General features: G+C 41.8%; 1 protein-coding gene across 1 annotated transcript in view; it reads right to left on the bottom strand.

The window, feature by feature from the left end:
* LOC311306992 (uncharacterized protein) overlaps window positions 1-18199 on the bottom strand; it is a 363786-nt gene extending 345587 nt beyond the window's left edge. Inside the window, exons 1-3 of the mRNA XM_084435673.1 lie at window positions 18006-18199; window positions 16166-16262; window positions 12119-12232 (exon numbers count right to left, since the gene is read on the bottom strand). Coding sequence (XP_084291799.1) covers window positions 12119-12232; window positions 16166-16215 — 164 coding nt within the window. The 5' untranslated portion in view covers window positions 16216-16262; window positions 18006-18199. The remainder of the gene's footprint in view (window positions 1-12118; window positions 12233-16165; window positions 16263-18005) is intronic.
* Between the last annotated feature and the right edge of the window lie 320 nt (window positions 18200-18519).

Raw genomic sequence — 18519 nt, 5'->3', positions numbered from 1 at the left:
ATATCTGTCAAACATTTCAAAACCATTCTTCCTCTCCTGAAAGATTTGCGCACGTCTCTGTGTCCCTCAGTGCGTCACAAGCCCGTACTGTCACGGTTCATGGATCCATTTGCTCATTTCTGAAAAATGTTTCGTGGGGGTTTCGTGAAAAAGAAAGACGGGTCTCTTCGTCCCTGTATTGACTATCGAGGGCTGAACAACATCACGGTGAAAAATACATATCCTTTACCGTTGATGTCTTCTGCCTTCGAGCGTCTGCAGGGGCCGTCCTTTTTCACAAAATTGGACCTTCGCAACACTCAATGGAAGTCAATGGATCAATGGAAGACTGCTTTTAATACCCCCAGGGGGCATTTTGAATATCATGTTCTTCCTTTTGGGCTTTCCAGCGCTCCCGCAGTCTTCCAGGCACTCGTTAATGACGTGTTGAGAGATATGATAGATCAGTTAATTTATGTCTACCTGGATGACATACTGATATTTTCTCATTCTCTCCAGGAACGTTCAGCACGTCAGACGAGTACTTCAGAGGCTGTCAGAGAATGGTCTTTATGTCAAGGCGGAGAAATGCGCTTTCCATGCACAGTCTGTTCCCTTTTTGGGTTATATCGTGTCAGTCGAGGGGATGCGCATGGATCCGGACAAGAGTCAGGCTGTGGTTGATTGGCCAACTCCAGATTCCTGCAAGGCCCTGCAGAGGTTTCTGGGCTTTGCCAATTTTTACCGGCGTTTTATTCGCAATTTCAGCCAGCTAGCCGCCCCTTTGACTGCCTTAAAGTCCAACTGAAATCAAAATTGACCCTATTTACTTTGTTAGCGCATATTACTAGTCTTGTGGTGAACAATTAATCCGTGCAAGTTAATACACAGAAAAAATTTGTTTGCCGTCGTAATCTTTAATCAAAGTCTGAAAAGTTACTTCCGGTCTGGAATGGCGTTCCTTCTCTGATGACGTAGGTTTGACGGCTTGGTTTGGGAAACGCTTAACCACTCCCCTCAAATCTTTAGTCTGTAATGAGCGAGAGATGGAGAGGAGGAGCGCTAGAGTAAAACCCTGCCCTATGTTCAATATTCCTTTTCACTGGGAAATACGTCACAACACTGGAGAAAAGTCGTTTGCAACTTCCGATTCACGCGGACTTTAACCTCCACCAAAATTCGGTTCAGGTGGTCCAGCGCAGCGGAGGCTGCGTTTGCCAAGCTGAAAGGCTGCTTTGTTTCAACTCCCATCCTTGTTGCCCCTGATCCCTCCCGGCAGTTTGTGGTGGAGGTTGACGCATCAGAGGTGGGGGTTGGTGCCATTCTATCCCAGCGTTCTTCCTCGGACGACAAGATGCATCCTTGCGCATATTTTTCTCACCGTTTGTCTTCCGCTGAAAGTAACTATGATATTGGTAATAGAGAGCTGCTGCAGTCAAACTTGCCTTGGAGGAATGGCGTCATTGGTTCGGGTGTTCCTTTTATCGTCTGGAGTGATCATAAGAATCTTTAGTACATCAAGTCCGCTAAAAGATTGAACTCTAGGCAGGCCCGGTGGGCTTTATTTTTTGATTGTTTTGATTTTTCTATTTCTTATCGGCCGGGTTCCAAGAACATCAAACCCGATGCGTTATCCCTTCTTTTCGACCATTCTGAGCGCCAGTCTTTTTCTGAGCCCATTGTGCCCCAGAAGATTTTTGTTTCTGTAGTCACATGGGAGATCGAATCGAAGGTCCGCATGGCCTCACAAAGGGTAACGCCTCCGCCCGGATGCCCACCAGGTCGTTTGTTTGTGCCAGAGACATTACGGTCTGATGTCATTTGATGGGGTCATTGTTCCAAGGTAGCTTGTCATCCTGGGGTGAGTCGTACTATGTTTCTTGTTAAACAACGGTTCTGGTGGCCGTCTATGGCTCCTGACATACGATGTTTTGTTTTGGCTTGTCTGTTTGTGCCGTTTCTAAGACTTCTAATCGACCTCCTGCTGGACTCCTTCAGCCACTGTCAGTTCCTTCGAGACCCTGGCCCCATATTTCGCTAGATTTCGTCTCAGGTCTCCCGCCCTCAAGTGGGAACATGGTGGTTTTGACCGTGGTGGACCGGTTCTCGAAGGCTACTCATTTTATCGCTCTACCTAAATTACCTTCTGCTAGAGAAACGGCAGTTGCTGTCATTGACCATGTTTTTCGTATTCATGGCCTCCCGAGGGATGTGGTCTCTGACAGGGGGCCTCAGTTCGTCCCTAAATTTTGAAGAGAGTTTTGTCATTTGTTGGGGGCGACTTTTAGTCTTTCTTCTGGGTTTCATCCCCGAGAGTAACGGTCAGACAGAGAGAGACAACCAGGACTTAGAACGTATGTTGCAATGTTTGGTCTCTCAGAATCCGTCCTCTTGGAGTCAGCAGCTCTCATGGGTTGAGTACGCACACAACTCGTTACCAGTGTCATCTACGGGTCTCTCTCCATTTGAATGCAGCTTAGGTTACCAGCCACCAATTTTTCCTAGTCTGGAATCCGAAGTCGCGGTCCCCTCCGCTCACGCCTTTGTCCAGAGGTGCCGCCGCACATGGAAAAGAGCCCGTGAGACTCTGCTCCAGGTGGGAGCGCGCACCAAGGCTCAGGCCGATCGCCACCGGTCGAAGCCTCCCGTCTACGTTGTTGGTCAAAAAGTGTGGCTTTCTTCCAAGAACATTCCTCTCCGCTACGTTTGTAACAAGCTTGCTCCCAAATTCATTGGCCCGTTCCCTTGTCACCAAGATCCTTAGTCTGGTGGCAGTCCGCCTCAAACTGCCTCCTGCGTACAGGAAGATTCATTCTGTTTTTCATGTGTCCAAATTGAAACCCATATTTCGTTCAGATATTATTCCGCCTGCCCCGGTTTCCCCACCGCCACGACTCGTAGATGGGGAACCAACTTATTCGGTAAATCGTATTCTAGATTCGAGATGGAGGGGACGGGGATTCCAGTACTTGGTGGACTGGGAGGGTTACGGTCCGGAGGAGAGGAGTTGGGTGCCTGCAAGGGATCATTCTCTTATCGATGATTACAATCGTCAGGTTAGTTCCTCTTGAAGCGCCAGGTGGCGCTCCTGAGGGAAGGGGTACTGTCACAGTTCATGGATCCGTATGCTCATTTCTGAGTGTGTGTGTGTGTATGTCTGTGTGTGGGTTCACTCGCTGGGCTTGTCAGTGATTAATTAATCACTGCGCACCTGATGAGTTAATCAGAGTGGGCACAGGTGTAACTCATCTGCACTGTCTTTATCTGGCTGGCGTTCTGTGTGTGTGTTATCGAATCGTTGTTGCTCATGTCTTGTCTTGCTCTCCGTCAGCTCTTCTAGTGGCTCGAGTCGAATTCAACTGCTTGCTGTTCTCTCATTCTCTGGATGGTGAGGACTGGATGGAGTTATTCCTTGTCTTTGCTGAAGACTTTGCACGGCCGGATTATTTTGCACTTCTACTGAGACTGTGTGTTTGGAGTTGTCTAATAAAGACTATTAATTTGAGTCGCAATTGGATCTTGAGTTTCTGTTTCATGACACCTACTTGCACCTTCTGACCACCTGAGAGACCTCTCGAGCTGTCTTAAAGAACTGGAAGAGTGAGAGTGATTCTTAGCTTAAAGAAATTTGATAACCTGCTTTAACCCCCTGGGGTCGGCCGTCGCGCTGGCTGTTTTTTTTTCTTAGCAGTGCAAAAGAGACTCAAAATACTCTGTTGATTTTAATCTTACATACTTGTGTTATACATCATTCGATCCTGTTAAAGCTACACTGTGTAATTTTTTTTGTTGATTCTTAGCAAAAAACACTTAGTTCTTTCAAAAATATATGTGCTCATTAATGTATATTTACTTCTTTCAAGTAATAAAGTATTCTCGTAAGTTTATAATCTGCCATTGAAAGTACATACGGGTAAGGGGTTAGAATGCCGGTCGCCATGTTGCCCCTCCATCTTGAAACTACATTAGCCAAAGAGGGACATACCTGTAAATTCAAGCTTCGCCTTTTGCGTTTTTCACTCAGTGACACCGTGACGAATGCGAGACGGAGATTACTCGCGAGTCGCGACTGCCGGCAGATTTGAAAGGTGTGTGTGTTTGTGTGTGTGTGTGTGCGTGTGCGTGTGCGTGTGCGTGTGTTCACTCACATTTGATTTTGAAAGAGATAATTAAAACGTCAACGCGACAGGCAAATCAGCAAGACCAAAGTCAATATTGGAGTAACTTTTCCCAGATGGAAAGAGCCCATGAGGAGCAAAGATTTTAAAACGGACGCCAAAGTTGCCTGCTTTCTTCTCGACAGGTAATTCAGCCTATTTGTGTAAATTCGAAGTTTTATAGTTGCTTGTCTACAGGGACGGACTGGGGCTAAAAAACAGCCCTGGACTTTCTCCCATATAGGCCCATCATCCGGCCATTCGCCCCTGTGCGACAGACACTAGCCAGGATGTCCTATGCCACAATACTGTAGCCAATCAGACAAAGTATTCACAGCAAGTAACATCAATGATGATAATTGGGGTTGTGTTTATTAATGAAGCCTCAGCCTTTAAACAAAGGCAAAAAATCTACAATGCCATAAAATGCAAATAATGAAATGCCACTGGCTACAGAAACCCCAAATTACACAAACTTGTAATTAACATATAGTTATACCAGGGGTCTCCAACCTTTTGTGTGCGAGGGCTACCTCAAGGGATAAAATAATAGAAGGGATTTTTGTTTGTTATACTCAAATATTTATTATACATATAACATGGTGGTGCTTTTTTACTTCACACCATCATATGCAAAATAATAAAATATCTTGATATTCTGGTTCAGACTTACAAGCGTTTAAAAAAAAATTCCTGAAAAATTATGAAAATATTTATTGATTTTTGTGTTGATTTTCTATAAACTTATTGTATGTGTTATCAAAAACAGTAGCCCAAACATTTAGTATAAATATAAATTAAAAAATAAATAAATAAACTGCCATAACTTCTTAACAAAAACATTTGCCTACTTCATTACATTTAATAGCCTATATAGGACTACATGACTATATTAATATAACAGCATTTTTAATATGAATATATACAGGCACATTTCTGCCAAAAAAAGTTAGTTTTACTACAGTTAATTCATAAGTTGTGGAGTGAAATGTCTTCTAACTGGTTTGTTCTTGGAACAATGTTTCGCCTGTTTTTTGCGTCAATATGTTGAGAATATCAGCGCTGTTTAAACTGGCTTTTAACAAGCTTAAATCACAATGTCATCTGTGGGTTTATAAGAGAAATAGAGAATTCTGCGTTGAATTGAACTGCTTCTCAGTGGATCGTGCAGCTCTGTGTAATAATGTTCGCGTGATCGAGGTCAGCTTTGGCCGCGATCGCTGTTTTTTGGGCCGAGCTGATAATGCTCTGCGCTGCTCAGATCAGACAAGTTTTGTTCCGCTTTTTGAGCGTTTGCCATTTGATGTTTCTCATACGCAACGCAAATACAGCGCATAATCAAAGAGAGTTGGGTAATTTTGTAGAGGCAAAAGTGCAAATTTAAAAGGTCACAAAATTATAGGCTACCATTTAGTCGAAGCCTGGAGCCCCGATTTACAGTGGATCGCTAAGTTGGGGCTATTTATAGAATGTGTTTAGCGGGCAACTCACTTGCACCACGTTGGAGACCACTGCTATACTATAACTTAACTATTCAAATATAATGTAAGCAAATTTAAAAGTGCAGTAGGCTATAGCCTAAGCCTTATAAAACTAACTTTCTGTCAGTGGCTAGTAGGACGACTCTTCTTCCTCAGTTTTTTTTTTTTTTTTTTTACACATAGCGTATAAGTGATCATATTAGTGCCCCTGCTGTTGGCTGTTCATATTGCTTTATTAGACTTTTTCTTGTGCCGACGGCCCTCGATTGGACGGCCGTTCTGGACTTTTCCAGAACGCACAGATTGTCAGTCCGTCCCTGCTTGTCTAACCATAGCATGGTTGTGCATAACGCCAGAACGACCTCTAGTAGGGCTGGGCGATATGGCCAAAATTTCATATCCCGATATAGCTCATTTGATATCCCGATACCGATATACATAACGATATAGCAATTTTTCTGTTAATTCAGTTCATGAATAGTCTACCGTAAATCCTCTAATATTGGCCTGTATTCCATTACCGGCCGGGTCTCTAACATTGACCGGTCTCGCTGTTGGCGGAGGTAAATAATTATTAGAACCAACGTTTTTCTGGGCAGGCCACAACATTATGCTTGTGATAGTAATATCAAATACCACAGGGGGGCAATGTTTGCTAACGAATCCAAGCCATAGCTACGGTAGCCTGGTCATGTCAATTACTTCGCTCTTGACTCGCACGTGACGTGAGACTTCAGTCGGCTAACGTTGTTTACCATGGCAGCCGCGGAGCCAAAGAGGATTTTTGGCGAAAATCAATTTTTTAACCCCCTGGGTTCGACAATCGCGCCGGCGCGATAGGGTTTTTTTTTCTTATAAGTGCAAAAGAGATAAAAAATATTCTGTTGACTTTGATCTTACGGAGAGCGTGCGCTATTCAAACGGAAATAATCTGAGGCGATCCACGCAAACCTGTGAACAGAACACCCACAATCAGTTGGATATGTTCACTTTCAGGTTCACCTCGTTTTCATTTCGAGGAGCAACGGATCCGGTTGAGGAATAGGTCAGTTCTATATTTGCTTTGTTCTAATCGCAATAGTGTCTGTACACGCAAAAAGACTGTTTAAATATGAATCGCGTTTCTCTGTGTGTGTGTGTGTGTGTGTGTGTGTGTGTGTGTGTGTGTGTGTGTGTGTGTGTGTGTGTGAATGAATGCACAGATGCGCGCTGTTGTGGAGCTACTAACGGGTTGGGTTGGCTGGTCATCTAGTTGAGAATTAACTTACCCTGGTCTGAACCGCGTCTACTACCGTCTTCCTCCATGTTTGTTTATGTATTGCAGCGTGCATGGGCATGCCGTGAGGTTAATTCTGCCGTAAAACGCCTTATCGTGGCGTAAACGATAGAGCCTTATATAAAACGATAGACATTTTCTATCGTCCAGACGATATATTTCGTCATATCGCCCAGCCCTAACCTCTAGTATAACTTCATCCTCGCATCAATGGTGAAAAAGTATTGTTTACCTTGTAACAAAAATCTGTGCTGCGACGGATCACAGGTGATGAATAGTTTTAAAGGCGCAATTTTTTAAGCTATATAAAAAAAGGACACTATAAATTTTAGTTATTTTTAATTGCTTTTACTTTGTACACTTTAGCCCCGTTTACATGTAGCATTGTATTCCGATTATAACCAGTTTAAAAGTCCAATCAGAATGAAAGTGCTCCATGTCAACACCTCAATCAGAATAAAAATGCTCAAACCGATTGAAATTTCAGTCGGATTGAAGGGGGTGGAATAAACCTTTTCATGAATCGATCAAACGAAAGATTACACCATGTAAACGAGCTGTTCCGATTACTTTGAGTGTACGTCTTTCTGCGCATGCCTGGTTTTGCGCCAGATAATTCTGTCAGCTAACATAACGCCTTCTGTTTGTGATCCGATGTGGATTCTGATCACCGTATAAGGTAGGAATATTTATACCCGATGCAAAAAACTATGCGCGCTAACCATTACCATAGTAAACATGGTAAATATGAACACTTGAAGAAATCAGACAAATCATATAAGTTATCTTAATCCTGTTTTTATTTTATCTCTTTAGACTGGACTATCCTCTTTTAAATATAACTGTATCCTTCTGGGAGAGAGTGCTAAAGCTCCTCAGGTCAAATTTCTGGTGGCATATTTGTAGAAATTATCATTCTTTCTAAATGATGTAAATGTCCTGTAACTAGGCTACCAAATAAATAGAAACAGACGCGACTGAATAATTGTGTGTCCTCTTTCTTTTGTGAACGTTCACAAACGTCATAAACGGTAAACCACTTTATTTCTGTGTGACTAATGTGCAATTTTGACACAAATTAATTAATTATGATCAATGTATCGCTTTTTAACGCTGTTTCCAGTGATTTCTTTCTGATTAGTTTTCTGATAAAACTTCCAATTTATTGGTGAAATGATGGGTTAGTGTGACGTTGTTCCAGAGAGGCGTGTTACGGGCGTGTTTTAGTTAAGCACTGTGGAGCTTCTGGCCCGACAGTGGAAACGCAGCAGATTTTGGGCACGGTGCGAACGTTACTGGCCCGAGGCTATTAGCCTGGCACGGTGGTTTAAAGCCCTGGCTCGCACTGGCCCAACAGTGGAAACGCGGTTAATGCCTAACGTACAACTAACGCGACGATTAAGTGATGCACCATCTTGACAGGATTGAAAACGTGGGAAATAATGAGCTTCCAGATCCGGCAGACAAGCTGTGTGCATGTCACAAAATGATTTCGATTGGAAGCGTCAGCACATGTAAACACCTGATCGGTTTAGATAACATCCCATGTAAACAGTCAACCGGAATCCGTCAATCAGAACGATTTCAATCAGAATAGCTAAAAAGTGTGCATGTAAATGGGGCTACTGTAACGTTAGCCTAATCTGATTATGCTGTGATAGCCGATTCCAAGGGTGATGTTTACCTCCTGACATCTGTCCTGTAGTTTTATTCATTTTAGACGTATTATTGTTTATTATTGTCATGGACGAAGTCGATAACTGGAAGCTATGTTAATCTTGGAATAATGCGGCCACCGTAGGAGTTAAAACGCCCTCGGAATTGAAAGGAACAGAAACTAATATTCACTGGGTAGTCATATACAATTTCACCACTAGATGGGGGAAAAATTCACACAGTGTAGCTTTAAGTGTGTATTTTTTTGTGTATACTCACAATAAAAGCAAAGTGTTGTGCTTTTTGCCAAATAAAGAAAAATAAACATGATGCGAGTTCTGCCTTCTCTCTGTCAGTGAAGTCCAATCTGAAACGCGTCCGAAAATGAACTGTAACTCAGCGAATACTCAGTCAAACATGCATACAGACACACAGGCACGAAGCTTGAATTCTCTTCTTTTAAATTAAGTAATTTATATAAAACACACATATTCTCAGTTTATGTAATATGTATGAAAAGAGAGAGATGTCAGTCGTTCTCATCTCGGCTCATTAAATTTAATGTGACCCCGCCCACAGAGAGCGCTATTCAAATGCAAATAATCTGAGGCAATCCATGCAAACCTGTGACGCCCACATCAGCTTGATAAGACACACCGCGAGTAACGTAATCAGAGTCATGTACTTTAAGACGCTGTGAGGAATAATACTATCTTATTAATAATCCTGGAAAATTTACCTCAGAAGTGCTGGAAGTTTCATTTCGAGGAGCAACGGATCCAGCTGAGGAATAGGTCAGTTCTATATTTGCTTTGTTCTAATCGCAATAGTGTCTGTTTAAATATGAATCGCGTTTTTGTGTGTGAATGAATGAACAGCTTTTACCAAACTCTATTGCTATACTGAGATGAGTAATATGTAAAAAAACTGTGTTTCCAACAGTGAACCAATTTTATATATATATATATATATATATATATATATATATATATGTAAATGTATATATTAGTGCTGTCAACGTTAACGCATTAACGCATGCGATTAATTTTTGTCTGGTTTAACGTGTTAAAATATTTAACGCAATTAACGCAGCATCCGTCTTTTCTGCCATCCGTTGGCTAGCTTTACATTTTATGATCACGCTCTTATTCATTTAAATGCTTTTAAACATTTCAAGCGTGGCAAGACAAAAGAGAATGCGCTGTCTGTGAATGTCCTTATGTGACACACACACACACACACATAGACAGGGCGCTAGAATCCAGTTCTCTTTCGCGCTTGAACTAACAATAACAATAACAATCCCAAAATGTCCGTTTTGTCGATTATCCTCATAAGAGCAGTCTTAAATGATTTATATAAAGTCTAAAATGAACAAAGAGTTGCGAGAGAATGAGGCGCGTGTGAGATCCATAGACAGTATATAAACGGTGAGATCCGCGTGTGTGTGTGTGTGTGTGTCTGCTCTTAAAGGGACAGCAGCCAATAAAGCTTCCTGTCAGTAAAGTTAAAGAACAAAGGGAACAGAGAAAATGACTCACTGCTGTTGACTAAATAACTTTGGTAGCTTTAATAAGGATTAACTATTTAATTTATAGTTTATGCAGTGCAGACTGCATATAACTTTGATAACTTTATAAAATTTCTGTATATTTCCTAACTGTTAAGACAGGAAGGGCACGAATAAATATGACATTTATTATGGGTTTATGTTAGCATTGTTTTAAGTTCACTTAAATTAAAAACTGTTATATTTTTGAAGCCTAATAAATGTGAAAAAGAAAAAAAATCAGTAGTTGTATTAATATCAGTAATACTGGCCTTCATTCACAAAAAGATGCCATTAAACAAGTATTTAAAATATACTGTCTTTATGTTGTTTCTACATTAATTTGATTAACTGTGAAATTATTACATTATAAAATATATTAAAAACGTACAAAAACATTTCTTTTTTTATTGCGATTAATTGCGATTAATCACAGAAAAAAATTGTGATTAATCTAGTTAAAGTTTTTAATCGATTGACAGCACTAGTATATATATATATATATATATACAGTATATATATATATATATATATATATGTATATATATTGTCCTTGCATTCTTTCTTGTGGCTCAGTGACACACCTGAATGAAAGGCTCATTATGCAGCTCATTATGTGGGTCTTTGTCTTCTCAGGTGTGAATCACTTCATTATGCATGATCCTTTATGCCCCTACACATATTGCCATTCCAAACAAAAAGTGTCTTACAAAATTTTAATCAATGTATTGCTTTATGTGAATGATTAGGCAGGATGATTTTCACATCATTTTGAAGAAAAAACTCTAAGCGACAAAATGCATTATTCAAAAGTCTTGTGGACACGTTTAGTATGAGTTTTGTGGCCTTATTTTAGACACATTCATTTTTAGTTTTTTCAATAACCATGCATAAAAATTATTCCCTCAAAAATACAAACATGTACATACATGTTGCTCACATATTATGGTAGCCCTGTTTGTGCTAAATAGTGTGTAATTACACCTTTGCCATTAATATGTTTATAAGCAACTGAAAAAAGCACAAATGTCAGGGCATGTCAGAACATCTCAAGGACCCCAAAAACACCTTAGACCCCAGAGGGTTAATTCTTAAGATTGAAAGTAGGAGTTGAATTCTCAGCACTTAAAGGGTTAGTTCACCCAAAATTTTTAATTCTGTCATTAATTACTCAGAATTCCAAACCCGTAAGACCTTCATTCATCTTCGGAACACAAATGAAGATATTTTTGATGAAACCTGAGTGCTTTCTGTCCTTCCATTGACAGCAACGCCATTGCAACTTTCAAGGCCCAGAAAGGTGGTAAAGACATAGTTAAAATAGTCCATGTGACTCCAGTAGTAAACCTTAATGTTATGAAGTGATGAGAATACTTTTTGTAATCAAAAAAACTAAAATAACGACTTTACTCAACAATCTCTTCCTTTCCATGTCATTCTCCTACGCTGTTGACGTAGTGTAACAGCGCAGCGCTTCTGGGTTGTACGTCAGAACGTCGGCTCATTATTGGCCAGCATCACACGCATCACACACATGACCAGCGTTGGCCAATAGTGAGCCTACATTCTGACGTATTAAGGTTGAACCACTGTAGTTACATGGACTATTTCAACTATGTTTTTACTACCTTTCTGGGCCTTGACGTTACAGTCAGTGAAGGGACAGAAAGCTCTCAGGTTTCATCAAAAATATCTTCATTTGTGTTCCGAAGATGAACAAAAGTCTTACGGGCTTGGAACAACATGAGGGTGAGTAATAAATTACAGAATTTAAATTTTTGGATGAACTAACCCTTTAAGACTAAAATGACACTTTGAGAAGCTTGATAAATACGGGCCCTAAACCAGCAGTTAAAAAATACACTCAGTTTTACACCTACTCCATTATATAGAGGTGGAAAAAATCTCAGCTTACTTTACTTGATGTCATTGCTAGAATTAGACTGACTGACTGAAAAAAATTATGATTCTAATTCAAAAGTGTCATACTATAAGCACATCTTTTATATAAATGATATACCTGAGATCAGGCCATTTGTCTCCACTCTTAAATTTTAGTGGTGGGTCCATAGACCAGTTACTCTTCATAGACACACAGCTGGACTCTGGGTTTGAGCTCTTCTGCTGGACTGAACTGGAACAGAGAACAGATTCAGTTTCACGAGTTCACACGTACATGAAATCAGACGTAGTATTTTAAGTATATTTGGCATGCTGTCCGGGGGAGGGCTCCGAGCTCGGAATTTTGCCCGAACCCAGAGTACTCCCCCTTTACTGGGATAGAAACCAGCCAAGAGTGCACAGCATCCGACGGGAGCTTGGATGCTTGCGGCATCGGACGGGTAAGCCCCGCCAGTAGTCGAACTGTCAGCTCGAGTACGACACGAGATTTATACAAGTGTGATTTGGGAACGAGTTTAGCCGTTCGACCGGGAGGGCCCTCGCAACGTCCGACGGGAGCATGGATGCTCGCAGCATCGGACGGGTAAGCCCCGCCAGCAGTCGAACGGAGGGCGCCCGCTGAACTCGGTCAGGGGCTCGACCGGCGCTTCGAAGGGGGCTGGGACACGGGAATAGACCCCTCGCGGCCCAACGAACGGGAAGCCCACACGGCGACACGAGCACGGCCGTCCGGCGATGACTAAGACAGGCAGGCTCTCACTGCAATTCGAACGGGAGGGCTTGACCGGTGCTTCGGAAGGGGGACAGAGCCCGGCCCACGAACAGGGAGCCATCACTGCGTGCGAACGGGGGAGCCTGCAATTGTAAAAAATACACTGTATTTTAGATGTTTATTGTAGCGGGCGTGAATACGGCGAGCCAAAATGGTTTTGAAAAGTTTGGAGAGTGACAATGAATGGAGTGCAGCAGGTGATGGAAATTAACGATTTAATTAGTTAGGGCTTGGTGAGCGTTTCTGATGTGGAAGCGGCTGGATCTGATGTAGGTTCCCACTCACAAGATAGAATATCGAAGCGCAATGAAAGGGCGGCCTTGCGGAATTATGCACATAGCATAGTTTAGGTGGCCAAGCAGCGAGAGTAGTTCACATTTGGAACAATTTTGCCAGTCTATGAGATTGGACGCGATTAAAATTATTCGATCGATTTTTTCCTTAGGCAGTGAAGGCTGGAATTTTGATGTCCAAATGAATGCCCAAAAACTCGATGGATGTAGTTGGACCCATTGTTTTCTCCTGAGCTAACGGGATTCCTAGCTCTGCGAAAACTTTTTTCGCCGTGAGGAGGTGTGCCGCGGGGATGGCGTTGTGCAGTGAAATGATTAAGAAATCATCGAGCAGATGGAGAAGGTAAGAAATTGCGTAATTATTGGATAGAATACAACATATGGCTTCGGACAGAGTGACGAAGTTTTTGGGGCTGCTTTTGCAGCCAAAAGTTAAACGCACAGCGAAATAAAACTTTTTCCGCCAGTTCACACCGAATAAATGCCATGAATCTGGGTGGATTGGCATTACTTTAAAAGCCGAAGTGATGTCTACTTTTGCCATCCATGCACCACGTCCAGTGATTTTTATCATTGTTATGGCTTGTTCGATATCGTGATAATGAAGAGAATATTCTTCGAGAGGGATAAGACTATTGATGCTTGGAAACAGAGAGTTATGAGGGGCTGAGAGATAAATTATCAAGCGCTTTTTTCCTGAAAATTTTCTGGTAGCCACGCCTATGGGGCTAATACGAAATTTGTCAAACGGGGGTGCTTTGAAAGGCCGATCAGAAAACCTGATTCGATTTCTTTTTTGATTAGTTCGTCTACTACTTCAGGCTCTGCTAGGGAGGATTGAAGATTATCGCAGATGATGTTTTGAGTGGGCTGACATTCTACGCCGGATTTGAAACCTTGTTTGAGACCAGACAGCAGATAATTTGTAAAGTTGACATCGGGGTGATGAGATAATTCCTCGGCCAGTCGGGGTACATTCACAGGAGTCGAAAGATAGTTTTTTGCACTTTTATTTACAGACTTTTGTACAGGACATACGCCGCGGGCGTGAGCACCACCATAGTAATTGCAAACACGGAGAAAGCGACGGCGTTGTCTTGGGCATTTCCCCTCGTTGAAATTATTGCATACTTGTCTGTTAGATGTACCATGTGAGGCTCTGCTTGAAAAATTTCAACCGAAAGAGTGATCCTCTCTTGCGGGTCGCGGAACATAACTGGTAGATTTAATTTGATTCTGTTCTGGGTAGGGAGGAATTGAGGGATTAATTTGAGGGCATGCCGTAGTGGCATGGTTGACGGATCTGCAAATTGCGCATGAAATATTTCGGCATCCGAGAAAAACTCTGTTATGGAGATCAGTATCCAACGCTCCCCCAATAAGGACACTGATTCACTTGGGAGATACGTACAGCGCATTTGGCAGAAAACAGTTTGTTGTACGTGTAGAAATGACTACCCCCATACGACAGCGCGAGCTTCGCTATGATGGAAAGATAATCGTTCAGCTTGCGCCATCTATGGGGAAAAGCAGAACATATAATTTCAGTATAGCGGTTGAAAGCAATACAAAATTCGGCCAATGATAGTGTGCGTGACGAAACCTGTGTGTTGTTTTTTAAAGTAACGGATATATCGCCGCAGTCCACATGGCGATTGGACTCTGATGGGCGAAACAAGGACAGTAAAGAGCCCAAGTCCACATCCGCACCTGCGAGGATTTGAGCTCTGATGTTGTTCGTCACTGGAGGAGGTTCTGCGGCGACAGCGTTTGGAGGAGTTGGTTGAGGTGTTGCTGAAAAGAGAGAGAAGGGAGATCGAGCATGGAGATGGTTAAAAGGAGGGAGGGCCGGGGCTGTGGCCGTTTGCGGAGGCATCCTCATGCAAAAGTCGGGCCCCGGGACAGGTGGAGGAGGAAGAAAAGGAGCAGGGTGAGGAACGGGAAAGGGAAGGAATTGCGTCGGTGCTTGTCCAGTTAGCAGAGACATCCTCACGCTAGGGTGAGCACCTGGAGCTGAAAAGTATTGATAGGGGAAAAGGTAGGAAGGAGGAGGAAAAGGGAACGTTTGAGGAGTTGATGCGTAGTTGGTGTTGCAGGGGGCTGGAGCGTGTGGTGCAGTGGTGGGAGGAGCTGAGGAGAAAAGTTGACCCGGAAGGGTTTGAAGCCCTACTGCGACTGGTTCTTGGGCATGGCCCAGGCTCGCTGAAGGTCTGCGGCAGCGTGACACCGGGGCGGGACCCGGCACTGCGTGTGAGGAAGATGGAGAAGCTGCAGGACGAGAGATCGGGGCCTGGCGGGCCTTGCTCGTTCGAGCCGATAAAGTGGGAGCAGAAGGAGAAGGGTGAGTAGATTGCAAGGAGACATATAGATTAAATAATTCTGCTTTATTCAATCTTCGTGAAAAGTTGACGTCAGAATTAATTAGGGCTTGTCTCAGCCCTTTAACAGTCCATTTCCCTATGGCAGGGATGTTTGGATGGACCGGAGAGGAGGTAGACAAGAAAGATAGTGGATTTCTCGCCGGAGGTGGTGAGGGGAGTCCTTGGCGTCTTGGCGCGCGTGGAGAGGATCATGTGAGCCGGCGTCCCCGATTTGAGGATGGAGGCTCGATGATGTTGGTGGTTGGAGAAGGAATAATCCTTGGATCGGCAGATTGCGATGGAGGCTCATCTGTGACGAAAGAATCGTCATCAGAAGGAAAGAGCTCTATCTCGGACATGACAGCAAAAGGCGGGGCCAAATGCTGTGAAACTTGACATGAGACAGAGGTGAGGTATTTATACCGGCTTCCTCTTGTGCTGATTGGTTGATTACCTGAACGTGCTCCTCCCAAACTTTGTTACATAAAACTTCCTTTAATACTTTAGATTACTGTGATTACATTCATCCTGCATCAAAAAGTACTTTGAGGAAACAATGATCTTTTTATTTAATATTTTATGTTAGTGTCAAGACAAAAATAGACAAAGAAAATCATATTTTTTCTGTAAACTTTCTTTGATCTGTGTGTGTCTGCTTGTGTGGAGGGGATAATGTAACATTTTTGCAACCTTTCACGCAGAAACAACTTTTTCTGAGATGTAATGTTTGTTGAGAGTACCTGCATCCTGGAGAACAATCTCCATCTCTGGATCCTTGTGAATCAGCCATGATGAAGCTGCAGCAGAATCTGATGAGTTTGGTCTCCTCCACTGACTCTGAATGAAGAAACATTCAGACACTAAATTAAATTATTAAATTAAACAACCTTCATAATTTAGCTGAACATATCTGGGGCCTGTTTCAAAAAGGAGGTTCAACCAACTCTGAGTTAAAACTTGAACTCTGAGTTGATTTATCCTGAGATGGGAAACTCTTGAGTTTTCGGTTTCAGAACAGCTGAATAGAGTTAGTTTCTATTAGTAGGCAACAGAACTCTACAAAAAGATGTCTGCATACTTCCGAGTCTATACTCTATAATTCTTATTCACCGTTATAATATCAGAGGTGAAAACTCTCTACGCAGAACGGTAAGTAATTGAACTAATGCTCATTTTCATGGTATCCAAAAAAAAAAAAAAAAAAAGAACGTCACAGCAACTAAAATTCAATCAGTTAAATATTTAAGCATAAAAGGTTCATGGCTGTAGGCTACATGACTTTACAAACATTTGACATATTAAATAAATATAATTCAGTGTCTATTTCAATGTGCCGCAGCTGTTTCCATGTAGTATAATTCTCTTTTCACATAATTAAATGTTCTCTAATCCAACCTGTTGCATTTTTTAATAAGGCTAATGAAATGAACATGTGAGTTCTCCTCCGCCAACAGCAAGAAGGCAGAGGACCTGCACCACCATTGACAGATGAAGCGGAGATACTCAATATTGGAAGAATAGTCAAATTCAACAGGAAAAAGAATTACTTTTGCTTTTGTATTTGTATGAAATAAAAATGACCAAAAAAAAATTTAACAGCAGTGGTGGTTACGGCATATATCTACCCTTCCATCTGGCATCCTTCCATTCCATACAGTAATCTGCTTCATTTTCGGAAGGTGCAATGATGGGAATATGCGTGTCATTAATGCATCCAACCACACTGGAAATCCTAAAGGAAATTCTAATTATTCTGTTACTTTCAGAAGTCACAGCAAGATGTTATCAAGTGAACGTCATTTATCAGATTATCCTCATTTAAACCGATTTCTCCACTACTGTCCTGCAATCGTGTGAATCTCCTCTTTGATGACTCTCACGGGTCTGTGTCCGGGAAACAATACAAAAACTCTCAGAAAGAGCGTGAGAGCGAGGCACACTCTGGGTGTACCGAAGAAAACATGCTCCCGACAAGGTTAGGTCACAGAGCAAGTCACCATGGTAACTGACTCTGAGTATAAGTTACCTCTCTTTCAGAAATGGCCTTGACTTCCTCTGTTTTCTCGGGTTTGACATACCTCCAATTCTGAAACGGAAAACCCAGAGTTTCCCTCATTTCAGGGTTAACATACTCAGAGTTTTCACTTAACCTCCTTTCTGAAACAGGCCCCTGGAGTGTGGGAGAAAAGGATCATGTGACTGCTTTAACTCAAGCTCATTGGGCCGTTTCACACACAAACAAGTCGGCCGTTGGATTTAGAATTTTCTGAAAAATAACTGACACCGAGAAACACTGATTGAACATGTTCGGGTGAAAAAGAAAACAAACCCCGACACACATCGACACACACTGATCCGGTAAATAAATAAATAAAAAAACAAACGTGTTTGTGGACGTTTGTCTGCGAGGTGTGAATCGGCCTACATGTTTACACATAAAATGTTAAACTTCTGGAGAATCACAAACATCACCAAACACAAAAGAAACATTGATGTGAAAGAAACCCTTTATTAAAGTTTTCATATCAAACAATCACGTAAAATGTCCTCCAGAGATATGAGTCACACATTAACACTCACCTTGATCAAACTTTTACAAGATACAGGATCTCAAATCCTCCAGCTTTAACATCATAAAACTACACGTAAATTCCTTCTTAAACGCTGATAAACACTTTGATGCTCTGTTTTTTCCGTGTCGTATTTCGCATTTTTCCTGCTTACAATGGCGACAGGAGAACTTACTTTCACTTTCTATGTGTGACGAGAGAGAGAGAGAGACGTAAACAGAGACGCAAACAGAGACGACGGTCACGAGAGCACCACGACGCATGCGTTATTGAACGCGTGTTGGAGATTAATATTTAGTTGGTAGGCTAAATATATATATATATATATATATATATTTTTTTTTTTTTTTTTTTTTTTTTTTTGCAATCAAAGCTCCCGCGTCTTTTCGGTTTGTTTTTTATCTTTGTTTCTTTATTTTTTTAATATTCAATTTAATGAATTTTTTCTCTATCTTCTATTTAGTTTGTTATTTTCTTTTTGTTGTCTTTCATTTGTTCATTCTTTTTATTTGTTCATCTTTGCC

Source organism: Rutilus rutilus (genome assembly GCF_951802725.1).
Source record: "Rutilus rutilus genome assembly, chromosome: 17".
Classification (NCBI taxonomy): Eukaryota; Metazoa; Chordata; class Actinopteri; order Cypriniformes; family Leuciscidae; genus Rutilus; species Rutilus rutilus.
The sequence above is the reverse complement of the archived record's forward strand: the minus strand, read 5'-3'. Positions and strand labels throughout refer to the sequence as shown.